The sequence below is a fragment of the Embiotoca jacksoni genome, unplaced genomic scaffold (assembly GCF_022577435.1).
Source record: "Embiotoca jacksoni isolate LCO1_2020_lvr unplaced genomic scaffold, fEmbJac1.0.p SCAF_7, whole genome shotgun sequence".
Lineage (NCBI taxonomy): Eukaryota > Metazoa > Chordata > Actinopteri > Embiotocidae > Embiotoca > Embiotoca jacksoni.
The window spans coordinates 9,048,741-9,068,692 of NW_027185425.1; the positions used below are offsets into that span (position 1 = coordinate 9,048,741).

General features: G+C 38.9%; 1 protein-coding gene, 1 long non-coding RNA gene and 1 other non-coding gene across 3 annotated transcripts; all 3 read right to left on the reverse strand.

The window, feature by feature from the left end:
• Nucleotides 1–936: 936 nt before the first annotated feature.
• Nucleotides 937–3,838, reverse strand: LOC138214650 (uncharacterized). Its single transcript, XR_011179644.1, has 7 exons — nucleotides 3,468–3,838; nucleotides 3,205–3,252; nucleotides 2,954–3,008; nucleotides 1,960–2,049; nucleotides 1,808–1,871; nucleotides 1,608–1,674; nucleotides 937–1,500 (listed from the first exon to the last, which is right to left on the reverse strand). It is a non-coding gene; the product is annotated as an uncharacterized lncRNA (long non-coding RNA).
• Nucleotides 3,717–3,850, reverse strand: LOC138215115 (U8 small nucleolar RNA). The gene has a single exon (XR_011179686.1). It is a non-coding gene; the product is annotated as a U8 small nucleolar RNA (small nucleolar RNA).
• Nucleotides 3,851–6,136: 2,286 nt separating this feature from the next.
• On the reverse strand, nucleotides 6,137–19,919 carry grinaa (glutamate receptor, ionotropic, N-methyl D-aspartate-associated protein 1a (glutamate binding)). Its single transcript, XM_069175926.1, has 7 exons — nucleotides 19,683–19,919; nucleotides 10,665–11,001; nucleotides 10,293–10,411; nucleotides 9,942–10,142; nucleotides 9,600–9,728; nucleotides 9,140–9,283; nucleotides 6,137–8,500 (listed from the first exon to the last, which is right to left on the reverse strand). Exons 2-7 carry the CDS (start codon nucleotides 10,966–10,968, stop codon nucleotides 8,351–8,353), a joined length of 1,047 nt encoding a protein of 348 aa, XP_069032027.1. The 5' UTR covers nucleotides 10,969–11,001; nucleotides 19,683–19,919; the 3' UTR covers nucleotides 6,137–8,350.
• Between the last annotated feature and the right edge of the window lie 33 nt (nucleotides 19,920–19,952).

Consider the following 19,952-nt stretch of genomic DNA (forward strand, 5'->3'; position numbering starts at 1 on the left):
AGAGAAAGTGAGAGGGTAATCTACCTTTCCATCAAGGTGTGGACTCACTTCAGAGTAGAAGATAGTCATCAAATAACCATTCAGCGAGGGGACCAAAGTGCTTTCACGGTCATTGGAGTGGAGTTTAAAGAACGTGTGTGTTTTATGTCATGTAAATAAAAATGTATCCGTTTGTGCAGTTGCCCTGAATCACTGTAAAATAGTTTTACTTGCCCCCCCACCCGTTTCTCTTTTCTCACCTCTAAAAGTAAGCAAGAGAAAAAGGATAGGCGTGTTGTGCAGAGCTGGAGCAGTGCCATTGCCTTCTTATATAAGTCACTTACCTGGTGAGACCTACGCCCTGCGCAGGACTCCCAACTCCTTTGTTGGTCTGTAAATGCCATCAAACTTGGTGAGATGACAGATTCCCGGCTGCTTCACGCCTCGGCTGGGCGTCGAATCCTTTTACTGTGTTTTTGTAGTTTCTCAAAAGATCGGCTGATCTATTGCTACGTGGACACGTCAGGTTTTACACTGTTTTCTATGCAAGATCATATTGTACGTATTTATACAAAAGGGGGCATGTTAATATTCTAAGTAACCAATTTGATTATGACCACCCTTACTGCACTATAAAAGTGCCTTGTGGTTATTTTTAATTGAATGCGAGCATGTGGTCTTAACTGTAAAATGTAATTGCCATTAATTAGGGCAAATCAGTTGCACAGGGTCATGTTTTTTGTTTTTAAACCTCAGATAGTATTACATTGTATTTGAAATACTGCAAAAAAAGTCTTTTATTAAATCTCTTTCAAACTTAATTTGATTGTGGCTGTGTGCATATACTATACAGTACAGCAGGCATCTATATTACAGTGAATGATTGTATATATATATATATTTTTTTTTTTCTTTTCTAGGCCCTTTTAAGATTTCACAAAGATCACAACAATAACAGCAATTAAAAAGCTTTATAATTTTTAAACATATGAACACCCTTATATTAATGTACAATATCATGAACTAGATGAATATAGTACTGGGCAGGAGACTAATACTGGTATCGATCTGTCAAACATCGTTCACCAGTCACAGAACGTAAAATATTTTCGGTTTCATGTCAACATCAACAGCAACAAGCTCGGCCATTAAAACAAGACGTCGTCTCTCAAAACAAGTGACGCAAGAACATCAAATAGTCCAGAGAAAAATAGCCAAGAACACGGGACTAAATCTTAGCTGGATGTGACTCATATAAACTGACCGGACTGTGAGTAAAATGTGCGAGATTTTGGGCTGATGTAACCCAGAAGCTGGTTCAGGAGATTTTATTTTGTCACCTGACAAGAAGGATGAGTCGATCCGACCACATCTCGCTGGGAATAAATCCTTCAAAACTACCAGTGGACGTGCAGTTTTACTTCTCCGCGGGTCCTGCAGGTATCATCTCTGCCTGCTTCTGATTCTTCACCACTTCTACCTTTTCATCGAGCTTGTGAAGCTGAGACAGCTTCAGTTGTTCTATCAGAATCACGGAGGGAGACGAGAGCGAAAGTGTTGGAAAGTGAAAACAAACTAAAACAAGTGTTGGACTGCAAGTGTGCTTAGAGAAGGAGGAGGATACTTACCAGCTGATAACAGCTGACTTTTTGCATTCTCAGCAGACTCTAATTCATCCGGGAGTCTCTCTGGAGTCTAAGGAATAATATCAAGCGCCGTCATTAACAATATCAACGAGTCACATTTTCATCACTATTTTTAGAGATCTGAGGAATATATCGATGGGAAATGAGCCCCTTCTATTTTGGTGTAAAGTAAACAAACTCACAAACATGCAGTTCAGATTCTTGTGCTGCTCTATCAGTTGATGCAGTTGGTTTTCAAATCTCATCCTGTGCAAACAAGCCGGACTTTTGAAAATGTTTATGACATTTATATTTTTTTTATAATGTAATAAATCATTGCACTAATAATAGGTACCGCAGCTTCCGGTGTTTCAGCTGAAACGCCTGGATTTCACATCGATACTGTTCCAGCAGTTCCTCGCTTTTCTTGTTCTGCTTGAAATGTCTGCAAAACACATGCGGTTCATCTCGTGCAGTAAAAGATAATAGTAGCTCATCAAAAAAAAGAAAGAAAAGTACTATACATTTTCCTATAATTACATTAATTCATTAAAACATCCTGCAACAATTCACAAAATGAACAGACAGGAGTCATGTGCTCCCAAGGATGCAGTACGTAATACAATCTACCAAAGATGATTTAAATGCACTCTATTAAAAAAAAAAAAAGGCATACACAAAAAGGTGCTTCAAAGATACGTGCTTAATGTGTAACAATAAATGTACACAATATAAAGATCATATAAAAGCCTAATCCTTAAAAACTGAATGATTGACAAGAAGGATGGAGCTACAGATGTCTCAAAATTCAAATAAGCTGTCTTTACTCTGCCACCAACACATCAATATTTCAGGATGCTAATCTTATGGCAGCAGAGTCTTCTAACGTATTTGAAGAAAGACAGCTAATTTACTATTTTAAATCCGTCACAGTGTTGTTGACACAAGACAGCATATGCCACAAAATAAAATGGTCAAATTACAGTCCAGATAAAAGTAGGGGAGATTAGCTAATTACGCAAAACTGTTAGAATGCTCTTAATGTGCAAAACAAATAGAAAAAGGAAAAGAAAATGGTTAGTGGTTTCACAGCCAACACCATGAGCACAGAAAATAATTCCAATATGTCCCGACAGATTGGAAAATACACTCAAGGTTGGACACGGGACAATTTAACAAAAGAAAGAAATGTCCTACCGCCCTCTAGTGGTTCGCTTCACAAAACACACAACTTGAGGCCCCAGAACACCGGAGAAAGAAAACGTGCTTGATGGGTCACGTTTGTGTTGTTGATGGTTTTACTTCAGCTCCTAATGGCTGAGGACATTCAATAAATGTGTGCAGCTCACCTGTCTGCGTCCTGCTCGGATTCTTCACACTGGAACTGCAGCTTTCTGCAAACCTCTAAAGAAAACCATCACAGCGTTAAACGTCTGTACATTTGCTAAATTTTTTTTTTAAAAAGGACAAAATCTGTTTACAGACACGTACAACCATAAATTTTGACACAACATGGCGTCAAATCAAACAAACAAACAAACAAACAAAAAAATCTGAAAACGTATACAGCAATACAATTATTTGTTCGCAGACTGTCCACCTTCTTTCTCTTTGTGGATTCCCTCCAGCTGGTAAGCTTCGGTTTGTACTGCAAAAATGAAGACAAAAACGTCTCACGATAATAAACAAACATGTGATAAAACAATATAAATGGTGCGTAACGATTTCCGGAAAAGGTTTCCTATATAATAGCAAATAGAAGTTACAATCTACTTTCAGCAGCTTTTTGATGATATTTTTAGCTTCAGGTATTTACGGCAAAATGTAAATAAATTGAACAAAGGACGATTTTGTGTTACTTACAAGTTGCCAGCTCCTTCTGCAATGACTCATTGACAGATATAATTTCTCTAATTTCATGTTCCAGGATTCTTTTACCTTTAATGAAAAGACACAACAGAAATTAAAAAAAAAAAAAAAAAAAGTGCAACACCTCACGTGGTAGATATATTTGGATTTTCTCTTCCGTTTGCAAGATTTTAACTGCAAACATCAGGTCGGTTCCTCAATTTATAACACATTAATGGTTTTAATTTCACATTAATAAGGGTTGTCAGAATGGGTCCTGAAGGGTGTTGTCGTTCCCTTCAAGACGGAGATATTAATCATATCTCATGAGTCTCCATTCATCATGTGCTGTTACTCCCTGGTAAGGAGTATCAGGTAAGGATGTACCTCACTGAAGATGCCCGAAATGTGTCGCGAGAACTGGTATGATCTCTGCATACAGCTGTCTGGCTCACGGTTTAAAGTCAATATTTAAATATTTACTTCTTACGTGTAGTTAAATTAACTCGTGCTTAAACTCGATTCGTTACTGTGGCGATTTGCGATTTTTTTTTTCCACTAGTAGTTTCTATTTATTCTGTTAAAATTTAAAAGAAATGACGTGTTCATTAGCATATCGTCAAGCACAACCTCGGTTCTTATTGGTGCACATCACCGTTTGGTTTCTTATCAAACTGCGACCTTCGTGCTCAACGTGTTTTCACATTGTACAAGTAGTTAAAGTCTGTCGGACATCCGGGACGTTGTTCACGTGGTCGTTTTAAAAAAAAAAAAAAATTTTTAAAACATTTTTAGATGTAATTGAAGAAAAAGGTTACCGCGATTCAATACCGGAAGTGGAAAATGTGGCTTCACAAAGACTTAACGATGCGTCAAGATAACTCCATCCCACATTCGCCCCCAACAACAACGACACGCATGCGCGTCAGTAGCGCGAGTCGACACGAAGACGGAAGGACACGACAGTTACTTCTCTGGCTTCATTTTCCTTAAACAGCGATTTGCTGTTTGTTGAAAACGCGAACTGAAAAAACTGATAAAATATGGTTTAGGTTAGTTTTATTTAAAAAAAAACAATGTTTATAGGCCATTTGTAGCCTTTTGCTTTTTTTTTTTTTTTTTTAACTTTGTGAACTAAAAAAAACCCAACATTTGTGGTCAATAAAAAAAAAAAAAAGCAAACTCGTTTAAAATGATGAGCTTATTAAATGTAAGATTGAGTAAAGTAAACAGAACAAATATAATCCAACTCATCTCTGCACATCTGCAAGATGTCATTATTGAGCCTGAACAACATTACATGTCATTTTATTTGACAAATCTCATAGAAATTTAACACAAATCAGTGAAATACCTTGTTGCAGCCTCCTCAGTTTGCCTGTCAGCTGTTCAACTTTGGGCTCCTGCATTTCTCCATCTGACAAAGCAGGACATTGAAAATGGATCAGCCATAAAACAAAAACAAAAACAAATGTTTTATTTGTATTTTGTGTAGCTTTGACTAGTTTACCTCCTTTCAAAGGTCTGACGTTAATCATGTCCTCAAAGTTGAATTCTGTTTTGTAAATAAAAATCAATGTTAGATACCAGAGTCCGGTTTTACTTTTTCATAACTTACTGTGCCCACGAACAGGTAAGTTATCTTAAAAGCTTTCTCTGCAATTCAAGTTTAGTCTCAGACTGAGAAAATAAAGTGGAGGAAAGGTACAAAACCTGCGGGCTACTATAGTTAGCCAACTGAAAACGCTAGTTTAGTTTTTTTTTTTTTTTTCTAAATATAAGGTTGAGGATTGGTTTAGCTCGCATCAATGACTTTTCAAAATTAAATGAACGTACAAAAAAAAAAAAAAAAGTAATTAACGGCAATACTTGAGGCTGAATAGAAACGTACTGAACTTATTACACTCCGTTTTTCCCGCGCTTAAAAGCTGAGAACCGTTAAGTTCAACTGTCAGCTAACTTTTACGCAAAAGAAGCCATGCAGGTTATTTTCAAATCACTGTAAATTAACCAACATATTGGCTTTTACTTCTACTTAAATTCACGCTGTCTAACCTGCCAATTCGCTCATGTTTTCCAAGGCGAAGCTGGTCTTTTCTTCGGTTATCCAGAAGACTTTCCCCCCCGCAGGCCGGACTCCAGGTGACGGGACGACTGTGCTCACGAGGACGAATGTCGTCAGACCCGCAGGCTCGCGCGTGCGCAGCAGCAGCAGCAGCAGAATATTTAGATGATGATGTATTTATTTAAAGCTGAAAAATTGAAGTTGCAGGTGAAAAGCAAACCGTGCAGTGGGCTTAGCATCCAGTAAGTTACTGTTTGTGTACAAATCTGTTACAAACACTGAATGACTTCCACTGGCCCACCACAGGGTAATTGTAATTATATTTTAGTTGTCGACATTAACAGTTTGGAAATGTACTATCAACACTAGTTATAGTCTGTTGGCTGAAAAGGAAATGTTTTTTTTTTTTGTCTTGATTTTACTCTAATTAATGTCGTGATACAATGTATTTCAATGCCAATAAAGTATATCAGTCTGAATTTGCTTCCTATAAGTAGGTATTTGCAGTTTACAAGCTTTAAACCTGATTGATACTGGCTCTCTAATGGGGATATCGGTATTTAAATAAATAATAATCATTTTTTTTGATATTTTTAACACAAAGATTTGACATAAAAACTTTGATTAGGGTACTTGAACTTTTATTTGAGAAATGTGACAAAGATATGACTTAATGGTGTGAAAACAAAGTCTCATCTCTCTGGGCAACAACCTACTTAAAGGGAACAATACATCTGAATAAACTCAACCATTCTTAGGCATTTCTGTACTGCAGTTTTGTGGTACTTATTGGCCATACATTTACACCTTTTGTGTGTGGTAAGATCAAAATTGGATGATGTATTGGACAGGTTCAAAAAAATTACAATCAGCCAGTTTTATCAGGAAAATGCCTTCACAGAAGCTCAGGATGTTACATTTCTTTTATCTGATGTGCAGTTTCCTTTAGAACCAGTTGAAACATAAATCAACACCTTCTCATTGTATCTGTTTTAATGAAAAGCTGTGTAGAGGAGTTCAGTTCAACTTTGATTTGATGCAAATATACAACGCGAACAGACCTACAAAGCCCAAAACTTACTGCATCTATACACATCAAACCACTAAGGAGTTCTATATATACACTTGCACGTTAGTTAGATACAAACACAATAATAAAAACAAAAACAAATTAAACAACCTTTAACAGGGCTGCCATACAACACCGTGTCTCCCCAAAAAATTAATAGCTGTACTGTGCGCATCATCAGCACATGCAAATGAGGAGAGGATCATGCAAAAGGTGAAAAATCAAAACAATGTTACAGAATGAAAATATTCATAATAAATATATCATTCAACTTGTGTGTTTGCATGTAGGAGTGTTCTGGCTTCCAGTGCATGTTGATTTCTTTTGTGTGTTTCACTTTGTTGAGCAGGAGTGAAACCAGTATGTTGTGGGTTCACAATCAACTCATGTAATGAGGTCTTTGCAAATTTCCAAACAACAGACTCATGAGTTTCTTTTCCTGCATGCCTTCCACCAACTCCAAAAACAACTGTTATCTATATCACAGATTAGTTTCAAGTTCAATTTCCTTCTAGCCTAGTCTAATGTCCGTCTACTTCATATCAGCTTTAAAAGTATCAGCCTTTTATCAAACTGGCCAGCAATTCCAGGTTCCTAAATATTAGTTGTAATGAGAGAAAAATAAATACATCATAAAATGTTCACTTCACATTAATGACCAGACAAGAGGGAATTAGCGAGGGAAAAAAAAGAGAAAAGGAAAAGTAAGAGAAGATCTTCACTTTGGAATTACACACGCAATTTTAGAACAAAAAATTACTTTCTTTTGAAGAGATATTCCATAAGAATATTGTATATAAATATTAATTTATGTTCATGTTCGTCATATACATCCACCTTTGACCTTCATTCTTGTACCGTTAAAGGAGCGTAGTTACTGGACTGTGTATCAGAGCACACTTTTCCCCAAAAAGCAACACATCCATACGAATCGCTCCAGCATGCCTTTCAGAGGTAAGGGGATACTGGCATCATATACAGTAATACACTTAACTATTTACAGCTGTAACAAGTAAGCTAGAGATATTCCTCTGGTACTTCTAAGGAATCATACCACATCTTTAGTTGTGTTTCCAGGTTTGCCATGCAGAAGAACTTCACACCAGCAGGCTGTGAGGGATACATTTGGGAAAACAGACAGATTTCAGGATATTTCTAACACTAACTTCTCTTCAGGCAAAGCTGCTTTGCGTCAGTTTTAGGTGTTATCTTCCCCACTCTTTTTCTGTGTAATTCTCTGCAGCAAGGCAAGGTGGAGTGCCGAGGACCCACAGGATAACAATGTTTTATTCTGCATGTGCTGAGCCAAACTGGAAGTTGGGGGGAAGGTAATGTAGACGTAACCATCTCTGTTAGTAGAAGCAGAGGACAGTTAGAGCAAGTGCAGTGCCCAAAATTGAGGACAGCTCATTATCGTCTGTCATTAATGGCAAGATTTGTGTTAGAGCAAATAAAGAGTGCCCCTTTCCGCTGCATGTTATGACAGGTTGAATCTCTTCCACAGCACTACTACCTGTTTCAAAAACAGAACTGTGTGTGTGTGTGTGTGTGTGTGTGTGTGTGTGTGTGTGTGTGTGTGTGTGTGTGTGTGTGTGTGTGTGTGTGTGTGTGTGTGTGTGAGAGATACGAGTGTATTATTGGACAAAAGTAAAAAAAAAGAAAAAAAGAAGAAGCTAAATAGTCAGAGAGAAAGGGCATTTAGCAACATTTCACAATAAAGGGAGGCATTCTCTGTCTAGCTGCTGTTCTCTTGAAGGCACAGCCTTATTCACGGGAGCGTCCCACGATAGCTAGGATGTAGAGGAAAATGTTGATGATGTCGGTGTAGAGGTTGAGGGCAGCGAATATGTACTCCTCTGGACTCAGGGCCAGCTTTTTGTTGCCCAGGAGAAGCTGAGTGTCAACAGCCAAGAACTGCACAGAGTAAAGGTGGCATTAGTCATTTCAAAAGATTTACACACTTGGGATCAAAAATTTATATTATCTGCTATTGTTTCAAAAACCATAGTAACATGCACCAAATATATCTGTATACTGTCATAAACTAAGGAAAGAACACACTTAATATATATGCTGCACATGTTCATATATAGTACATGGGATATCAATACACAGACTTATTTAATCTACTATAATAATGACGTCATACATAGTTCCTCTCAAGATTCCCATGTCATGACGCTTAGGCCACATTCAAACAGAACAAAGTTTGTGCAGCAGTCTCCTTTTTCTGAGCATGAACTTTTTTCCATCCTGCAGATTCAATTAATATTGAGCAGAATGAAGTTCACTGGAGGGTGGAACACCATCTTTATGCTACTGCTAATGGTGATGGTGAAATTACATGGGATAATAGCAAACTGGACAATGAGCTTACAAGTAAGACGTTTGATGAAATCGCCTGACCTTGCTCAAGTAATGACATCGAACTGATCATTGTACAAGAGCCAAATTTGAAGGTTCCAACATGCAATGGGCAAAAGCTGAAGATATGCAGGAGTTGCTGAAAATATTAATGTGAAAAGGGTTGAACTTTACGAGTGTGGAACTTACACAAGTGAAGAGCAGGGCCCCCAGTGAGGCGTAGACGATGTGCAGGATCTTGTGGCGGATAAAGATGCAGAGGAAGGAGAAGAGCAACAGCACGATCAGGCACACAAACAGTACGCCCCGACAGGAAGTGAAGTCGTACTTGCTCTGTGAAGAACAACAGAATAAAAAACAGAGTCAGAAAAATCAAGAAGTGCAAGGTGTTGGGTGATACGAACAATGGTAAGACACTGTCCATGTTTCATCAAACACTACAAGCTCGTGCTTTAAATATTCCATGTTTTAAACCAATTTAAGGAGCAGCTTTGATTCTTAGAAGATAGTGTAGTGTGAGAGTGCACTTATCAGTGGAAATACTTACTTTGGCCTGTGTGTGTGTGTGTGTGTGTGTGTGTGTGTGTGTGTGTGTGTGTAGGCAGGCATTTGAATAAGTTTACTGAAGCAGCTGTTTGTGTGTGCCGACCTGTAGTGAGAAGAGGACGACAGTGAAGCAGACCACTGCAGTGATGCCCACAGCCATGATGACAGTCTCTGTGTTGTAGAAGCTGGCGATCATGCCCACCATGTAGGAGAGGCTCAACGTCAGGATGGACTGCAAGACAGAAAACAGACAAATTAACATCACCTATGACACTCTTTAAGAGTTTGAAATTCGACTGAAAAAGTCACAGCACCCCTTTTAGGACCAGAGCACAATCGATTAGAAGCATTTTGTACCTCATGCTGTCTGCCTAAAAGTGATTTCAGACTTTTACAATGGGTATTCCACAATTTTTCAATGCTTAATATTCGGAGAAGATCTTACCAAAGCAACCAAATTCCAGGGGTGCTTGCGGCGGAAGTCTCCACAGCAGCTCAGGACGATCAGAGACACAAAGAAGACTGCGTAGGACACGTAGTATGTCCACGGATTACGACGCACAAAGTACTTGGCATCGTCGACAAAAGTGAAGACGGCAACGAAGGAGAAAGTGACCAGCAACTGCACTGTGAGAACCATGAAGACCTGACAGGAATGAGGAGGATATAACACATTTTTAGAGCTCAAGATGGCTGTATTTTTTTTAATTATTATTGTGAGTTATATTACATGCTATATTTCTTTGTTATTTATATGTTTGAACTACTTCATCTGTTAGACACAGAAGACACCTACTTTTCTGATGAATGCTTGCCGGATGGTTTTGTCCTCAAAGCCAGAGTTGGTGAATTCCTCATTGTCGTAGTAAGATGGAGGCCCGTCGCCATGGTAACCAGGGCTGCCTGCAGGTGCTCCTGAATGAACAATTACCGAAAAACAATTAGGGCTTTAAAAAAAAAAAAGTAATAAGTGGAAAATTAATTATTAAGTTGTTTTCACAAAATCACTGAAATCGAGCAGAAGCATAGCCGGATTATATGATATGATGATATGCTCACCATTTATCACCTCTATGAAACATTTAGGTATGTATTAACAAAAAAAGAGTAACCTAAAAAGCCAAGAGTCTGATCATAAGTGCCACAGATCTTTAGTTTAGCCACTCACCAATGGGGTCTCCAGGAAAGCCTGGCTGTCCGGGCCCTTGCTGATACGGCCCCTGAGTGTAGGGTCCCTGTGGATAGGGCATCTGAGGGTAAGGCATCTGAGGGTAGGGACCAGGGGCGAAACCTGGGCCCGCCTGGGGAAAGCCGGGCTGCCCGTATCCGGCTGCTGGTGGGTACGGTCCCCCTGGGGCTTGGCTGTAGTTGGGAGGGGGCATGCCGAAACCTGGCTGAGGGGGCCCGTAGACGTTGTTATGAAGTGGGTTGGACTCACCCATAATTGGGAATCCACTCTTGTCCTGGGACATGGTGTTGAAGAATGGTCACTCTGCTGCAACAATCTATGAAAAGGAGAGAAGTAGAGATTGTACGGTAACTACTCTCCTTAAAAACAACGCAAACACATTAAAAAGAATGGAGACTGAAATTGAAATCTGATGTTTGCACTCTGAATATTTGTGCAGTTCCACAGTCATTCTTACAACTCAACTGTCCCCGAAGGAAGCAGAGAGAAAAAAAAAAAAAAAATGACGGTACAACATCTAAGCCAAACTGGCAAAGATACAGACACTGCATCTGCCTGATTAAAAAAGGTGACAGGCAATCAAACAATGCAGCATGAAAAAAGGACAGCTAGACAGAGCGGAGCTACAAGACGCTGCCTTTCTGTTTCACAAGCCAATGTGCAGCTGTGTGATCATTTTACACAGTTTTACCTTCTTTTTTTTTAGATTCTAATTCTGCTAAATTACGTCTTTTATTCCCTTTGTGTCTTCATGGTTGTCAAAGAAGCTGAAAAAAGGGACATTTAATCACAAACATGAATGATTAGGTTTTTCCTGTAAAATAAAAGTATAAATCTACGACTGAATATTGCCTCTGTATACACAGAAACATCTAGTGCATATCCGTCTATCTTGGAAGAGGGATCCCTGATCAGTTGCTCATCCTGAGGCTTCTTTCATTTTCCACCCACTTCAATTTATAAATCACGCTTATAGAGATGCTCCTAAGATATTACTGTTGTGAAGAAGACAGTTTGAGGCAAGACAAATCTCTTTCACTGTGGTCTAGTCAGATTAAAAACCAGGGGCCAGAATGGCAAAGCAAGTTCAAATTAGTCTGTCTCTCTTTGGATTGACTGAGCCTAACCTTCATGATCCTGAATAACCAGCACAGACAAACTCAAGGTTTTCCAATCCAGCTGTGAGCCTAGTCATAGTGAAAAACAGCCAGAGTTCTTAATTACAAGCATAATCATGAGAACCAGAGAGTCATAAAATGGTGATAACTGCAGGATAAGTGGCTTGTTTCAGCAGCAAAATCTCATTTCAGCGAGACTCCAAATGACTGGTGGTTAAATGATGCTGAAAGGTAGACAATTTAATTACACAACTAGAACAGAACCTGCAGAATCTGTGGAAAATAATGAGGTAAGGCTCAGTCTGTAAACAGGTGATAATTACGACATGTTTTTTTAAATGTGTTCTGTATTAAGGTTGTTTCTGCTGCCGAAACACAGCAGAGATGAGCGAGAAGATAAAGTATCCGTTATCAATGAGTTTACACTCATTGTGTGGGAAAGCAGTGGGCTGCAGCAAGTGATCTAATGTTGGAAAATAGGCTGCAGGCTACAGAGTCTATAAACACCGGGTAAGGCACTTGCATCACACTCCTCTGTGAAGAACGATTAGGGGAGGGGCATCTGATTAGTATGGCTGAAAACGGGAAGTCCTAACCAAGATTTAGGATGTGGAATAAACAACCGCAGATCAGAAGAAGAAAGAAACTGCAGCTTCTAGAAATCAACGACTGCACAGAAACTACTTTACCTGCAGAGTATGAAATTATGTATCCATTTTGACATATAATAAACCAACTTCCCCGGCACTAACTTTATCTGGATGACCCCACTATCTGATGTTTCAGGTTGACTATATTTTTTTCAATCTTGAACTGTTACCGGCATATTTCACTGAACTTTGTTCCGTCCACCGGTGGCGTGTCAGACGTGGAGCGTTTTGTCTCCCTGTTTTATCGTCTTTCCTCATTTGGTCATGTTTCCCTGATTTCTGTGCCTCTATCGTGGGTAAACGTTGTTAAACGGTTTCTTTTTCGTCCGTTTTGTGGTTATTGTTGTCATTTCCTACTTTGTGCTGGATGCATTTATTGTCCAAATTGATTATCACTTAGGGCTACACCTACTGATTTTTTTTCATTATGAACTGAACTTAAATAAAAAAATAGAATATTTATATTTATTAAATATATTAAATATAAATATATATATTTAAATATAAATATATTAATATATATTAAATATATTTATTTAAATAAATAAAAACTTAAAATAACATTATTGATAATTTCTTCTATAAAATGTCAGAAAACAGTAAACATTTTACTAACCCATCATATTTTTCCAAAATATATTTAGAATTGCACAAAAATAGCTGCAAATGTAAAGGCCTTTTTGCTTAAAAAGTGATGTAACTAGTTGATTATTAGAGTCTTTTCTACTGCAGCAGGAACTATGGATTGTTGTGAATGAATGTGATCTCAATAGAAACATTACATAAGAATCACTGGCTACATTCATACCTACATGAAACTGTCAGTCCCACTCATTCGCCGTATGGACGTAGCCAGTAGATAATGTGCAGTGAAGGAGGGATGGATGGCGAAAAGAAATTAGAGGACGGCAAACACAATCCACACCAGTACTGACAAGGTTACCATGGACGCAGGTGGTGCCTTGGTAACCAAATGTATTATTAATCTGCTTTGCTTCGGGAAGAGACCTGACATATTGGCCAGTGCTGCAGTGACCCTCCCCCCGCCAGGCTGCTGCACCACCCGGGTCAACAGGTTTGTGTGCCACTTGCATTGTAATCTATAATGGTCACACAAGGCAGCTACATGCACAGAGCTGCACACCAGAAAACAGATTTCTGCTCGCAAGAGGAGCGAAATTTACAAGGTTGATTTGTGCTTCCAAGTGAGCTGTGCAGGTTTCATATAAAGGCCTACAATCCCCAGAGGAAAACTTCTGCTGAGCAGGACGGGAGCCAAAAGCCATTGAGCCAATTGCTGACTTCAATAGAAGACCTGGAGTGGGGAGCCGGCTGGCTTTACAGTGGTGCATAGGCCTGTGCTGTTTAAATCAAACCTACCACATGTACAGAGCTGTTTCTGTCACACATCACCAACTTTAAAAAACATACAGAAGCACAAAAATATCCATTCAGCAGCAGATCAGACCACTAAAAATCCTGTTTACCGTTTCATCCTTCTCCTTCACTCTTTCCAGGCCATACTGAATTAACAGCAAGCGTTATGCAACACTGCTCTATTTCATCCTGGCAAACACATCCGGACTACAGTGTGTCCTCATGATCTCTGTCTGTCTGCCCATCATCAGGACAGCGCAGTGAGACACTGCAGACAAACCTGCTGGCGGTGCTTCATACTGACATTCTGCATTAAGATCATAACAGATTACAATCATTATCTGTGGAGCCAAATCCCTCCGCACAACAATGGTTGTGTAAGGGGGACAGAATAAACATCGAGTACCACAGTTTTACTGGATTTCTTGGAGAATCCATCTAGCTGTCAGTTAACTCTTTGCACTGGAGTCGATATCAGTTTAAATAAAATATTATTCTCTTTGTGTACGGACAGACAAAAAACAGCGACAACAACTCTGTAAAACAACCATGGTTTTGCTTGCTTATATCACACAAGACAGGACATCCGTCAACTGAACGGACCCCGAGATGTAACCAGATAACCAAAGAGTCTGAAACTAATCATGTGATGCACAGTCGAACCATGTGATCCCCTCCCTGTCCAATGTCCACGGATGGCATGTAAGTTGGCAACTCGGGACTTGGAAGTAATTTCCCATCCATGAAAGCACTCAACGATGACGACGAAATCATATAGTACCCAATGTAAGATGCAAAAAAACAATATCTTTAGTGTCAACTCCCCAACAATAATTTTAATTATTGATAAGCTCTATCGAGCTCATTACTTGTCCCTCTATCCAGTTAATTATAATATTGTATGACTCTGTTGTAAGGACATGACTATGTTAAAAGTCCTGAAATGACTTGTGTTGTGATTTTCCGCTGCATAAATAAAACTGAATTAAAAACAGAATTTGATTGGTCGATCTACAAAATGTCAGAAAAAAGGCCAATGATGGTAATTTCCGACCAAGAAGACCAAGTTTATACAATTAAATTACATATCCAAATTTCAAAGATAGTCACTTTATTAACAAACAAAAAAACCCACAGAAAAGCAGCAAAATTTCTAAATTGAGAAGTTACAACTGGGAAATAACTGGACATTTTAAAAACTTATTAGAATAGTTTCAGTCGATCAATTGTTTCACCTCTACTATGTGTATCAGTTATACATTACATTACAGTGATTTCTTCACGCATGTAAAACAAAAACTTCAGTAACTTATTTTGTTAATTCATAACAGCTTGCTATGAATGATTTGTTTTGACAACAGATCATAACTTGATAAAATTATATCAACAAAGTACAATGTTTTTGCATAAATCCAAAACACAAGACCAGAATTATCCCCATGATCCTGAAAATCATGTTTAACAGAAGTGACTTCACATCGTCTGTGTTTTTCAGTGCTGAATTCCTTCGCACTGCTCTGCCTGCAGCCTTTTTATCTGTGTATAATGGATTACCTTGTATAATCCAAAGTAACACACCACTCAGTCCAGAGGATGGGACACTAATGTCACAAATGTGCATGAAGTCACAACAGCTACATCAGAGCAGTTGTAGACAGATTAACTTTCCCATGTGTCCTGAGTCATTCATCCATGTGGCTGTTGTCTCTATGAAAGCACATGATGTCACAAAATTAAAGCCGTAAAAAAATAAATCAAACAATGGCATAAAACAAGGAAAACTAACAGTGTTTAAAAGGAAAACAAAAAGGTGAATGCACTTCAGTTAAGGACATTGAAACTCTGTGCCCTCTCTCTCAACCACTTTCCTCAAGTGCAAAGGTTCAATTCATCAACCACAATAGTTTCACTTCCGTTTTTGAGAAGACGGGGAAATCTGGACAGCCTGTATAAGTCTGTAATACAGTTTTTGTAGGAGTTAGTTTGAGGCCCGGATCGTACAGCTTTACAAGCATTACGTGGGAGATTTCAAATCCTCTTAGGAGAGACGCCCCGACGCTGTGGATAAAGACAGTGCCACCATCTCCGGCAGCTGCTGATAGCGATCGCTGGGGGAATTAGGTTAAAGGGAGGGATTCAGTGGGCAATAGCCAGAGAGCCAAGTTAACACAATTAGGCTAGAACAATACCTAGACAAACCCATGCACAACATGCTATGTGCATGCCTGAGCAACACCAGGAAGCACAGTGACAAAACAGGCTCCGCCACACAAAGCGCCAATATGGAGGTCATCACGGTACAATGTGTGTCGCCACAAAAAGCTTAAATGAGAAGTTGTGATCTTTGGTGGAAGATGTTGAAGACAGCAAAACGAATATAAAAATCTCACAAATGTTAGAGATTAAGTGTACAAGTCTTGAACAATACTTTCTAAAATCTCCAAAACAAATGAGATATATGATAAAAAAAAATTAATAAATTAAAAAAAGCCATTTCACAGTCACGAGAGACTAACTGTGGTAACACTGTTGAGAAAAGAAGCTTTAGGCAGTTGTTTTTCACACATAAACACACACACAGATGCGCACGCACGCACACGCACGCACGCACGCGCGCGCACACACACACACACACACACACACACACACACACACACACACACACACACACACACACACACACACACACACACCCCACGCACGCTGCACCAACCAGCTGAAATTAATCCAAACTCCTAGAACCATTCAATGCACGTGACAACATTCCTATTACAAAACAGTCAATTGGACCACCTGACAGATAAAAGCCTTCACCGTGTTGCTCTCAGCCTGTCGGCCAGCCCATGCAGCAGTCTGGCAAGAATCTGTCATCGTGACGCGCCGAGTCAGCAGCAGCTCTGCCTGTGTCAAACCTGCAGACAGCTCACCTTGTGGCAGATGGCTGCACTTTAGGTCAGTATGGCAACAGAACGCTTCCACCGTGAAAAACAAATCTGCTCAGTTTCTTGTTGGGCAAATATTGTTTTTTACAATGAGAAAAACCTTTTATTATAATAATTTCATGTTACATCTACCATTTTCTTGTCTTTCCCTGACTTGATTGATGTTTTTTCCTCATTTTAAAATGACAGTTGATGATTTTTACGAGGAGATAACATATTGTTGTTTAAACAAAATTATGGAAATCAATTTCATGACGACCTTAAAGTATCCTGTAAAAATGTTTTTCCCTGTTACCAGCAATACACTGCCAAAGTATCATCAGAGCAATAACAAAGATATTTCTCACCAGTTTAACATTAAAATCGAAGTGTACAAGGGCCAATTTTAGAAGGTGGTGTTAGCAACATCGGTAAGGTTTACTGGTCCTGCATTCAAGTCTTATAAAACAAAACTGAAGCATAAGCAACACAAATGTTGCTTATTACTGAATAGGCACATAAATGCCATTTGCAGGATGAGGATTTGTATTCGTTTTTTCAAATAGAAATGTAATAATCCCGGACTTGGTTCAAACAAGGCAACTTAAAACCATATTGGAAGGTGAGCAACCTATATCCTCTGTGTATGGCATCACATCACAGTATAATAACAGGCCATGCATGATGCTATCATCACTCTCCTTTAGCTTCACTCAACATGAGGCAGCCAGACTGTGAATGAACTTCAACTGCATTAACACTGCCAACTAACAGCTAAAAATACTCTTTTGGATTTGGTTTATAAGGACAATATCTCGACTGTAAAGAGCAAAAGATGTTTTGGTTAATAGACACTGTAAATTTGAAGGTGTGTGGATCTATTATGGAGAAGTCCTCATTCTCAGATATCAGCACCTTTAGAAACAGAAACTGGACACAGGTATTAAGTGGTGTTAATATTGTGTTGAAATAAACTGTTGGGTAACAGTTTTCTGATCTTCTAAAAATGGTTCAAACTGAATTGGGCTGAGTCAGTTACAGATGCAATGATTAGTCGATTAATCAGGTAGTTGAATAACAGAAAACGGATTGCCTGCATGTTGACCTTTTAACGAAAAAAAAAACGGGTACATTTTTCTGATCCCAGCTTCCTAAATGTGCATTATTTTCTGGTTCCTTTAGTCCTCTATGATAACAAACTGAACATGGTTTAGGTGTGGACTGTTTGGTTGGGACAAAACAAAACATTTTAGGCTGCGCTTAGGACTTCCGGAAACACAGGTCAACATTTTTCATCATATTATGGCATTTTAAAAACTAAACTACTCAATTAATCAGGAAAATAACCGACAGATTAATCAATAATGACAAATATTCCATAGTTGCTGCCGTAGAGTCAATCGTAATTAACTATCACAGAAAGACCACACCCTGTCAATTCATTTCATGTTGTCAATCCCCTCAGCATCTCTGCCTATATTGAGCATTTAGGGAAAATTAATGTGGAGTTTGAGTAATTTATGGCAGCAATAATTAATCTGATGGACTATAAAAGTCAGAACATGGTAAAAAATTGTCTGTAACAGTCTCCAATTGGAGATGGTAGTGGTTTTAAATTTATTGTTTTCTTGTTATGTTTTTATTTGTTTTCCTACCAACAGTCAAAAACTCAAAGATATCCTATTTAATCAACAATCAAACAAGACACTCAAATCCACACAGTTGAGCTGGGACAGTAACAGCCAGCATGCATTATTAACCCTTTGAGCCCTAGAGGCCCCCAATTGGGGGCCAGGGAGAAGACTTAGCAAAACTATTGTTAAAATATGGACATATATAGTGATATTTACACATCTGAACAAATCTCACAAGTGTTCCCTTTATAATTAAAAATATTTTTTTTTAAATATGTTTTTACTGTGGTTGCAAAGATACACTCTTTTTTATTATGGGTATGCAATTTTCGAGCAGAGGCCTAAAAAAAATAGGTGTTTTTAAAAGGTAAAAAAAAAAAAAAAAAATAAATAAATAATGAACGGATTATAACTAATAAATCAAAAGAATAATTGTTTCAGCTCCAATATATCATTACATAAAATAATGATATAATAACAAGGGTTTGGATGCATGTTACCCACTCCTCGTTCAAACAAAGTAAAATCAACAGAAGGGCTACCTAATATATTCTCATCATTTTAAAATGATCAATACTAAAGAAGCTGCCATAAACTTTACGGTAGCTGATGGTGCGAGGTCACGTATTAATTAATCTAGAGCCGAGAGGCAACACAGATATTAATTAAATGTCACACAATAACTAAAACCGAAACCAAAACCGAAACGCGAGTCCAGTATAAACAGTTGTTTCACGGAGGACCTGCAGAAGGCGCCTCTCCGCGTAGGCCTCACCATCGCAGATAAATGCGACACCGCGATCACGGTCTATCAAATTCACTCATGTTACCCCCCCCCCCCCCCCCTCCAGCTGTCGAGACCACCATAACAGTGCAATATGGAGGAGAGCAACCGGGCGTGAGTAGGACCGCAGATACCCGATAATGATGAATCCATTGTGGGGAAGTTATAATTTAGGACGGGGGACCACACGTCGCCCCCCCCCCCCCCCCACCACCCCCCCACGTTAACACAACGCTGCTGTCAGCTCCTTTTAAAAGCCCAAATGTCGTCCTTGGTAGATTTCAGTCTCGGCACACTCACAGCTTTTGCGAATTTAACATGTATTGTCTGAATTTATTGCTGTCCATCTTGCAGTCGTTAAGTGACCGTTGGCGATTTGCTGCTTAAAAAAAAAAAAATAAAAATAAAAAAAAATCGGGGCTCGTTATAATCGCACTACCAGCATATTAAATTAAAACCTTAATCTATCCATAAAACATTCGCACGACTAACACGTTGTCGGCAAACATTTACCTTGAATGCGTTTTATTCCAGGGTAACTGGCGACATGAAATCTCCCCGCGGCTCCTCCTGCCTCTCTGGACTCCGACTGAACAACTGGGTCGAGGCCCCGCTGACGACGCAACACCGCGTGATCACGTGACGTGTGGGAATCTCCGGTCATTATACAAAATAAGATGACACAATTTAGCTCAGCTCCTGCCACGATGACGAAGTGTTTCCCGTAACGTCTTCAGGGTCAGGAGATAACAACAAGTGGATGGGAAAAAAAAAAATCTACTC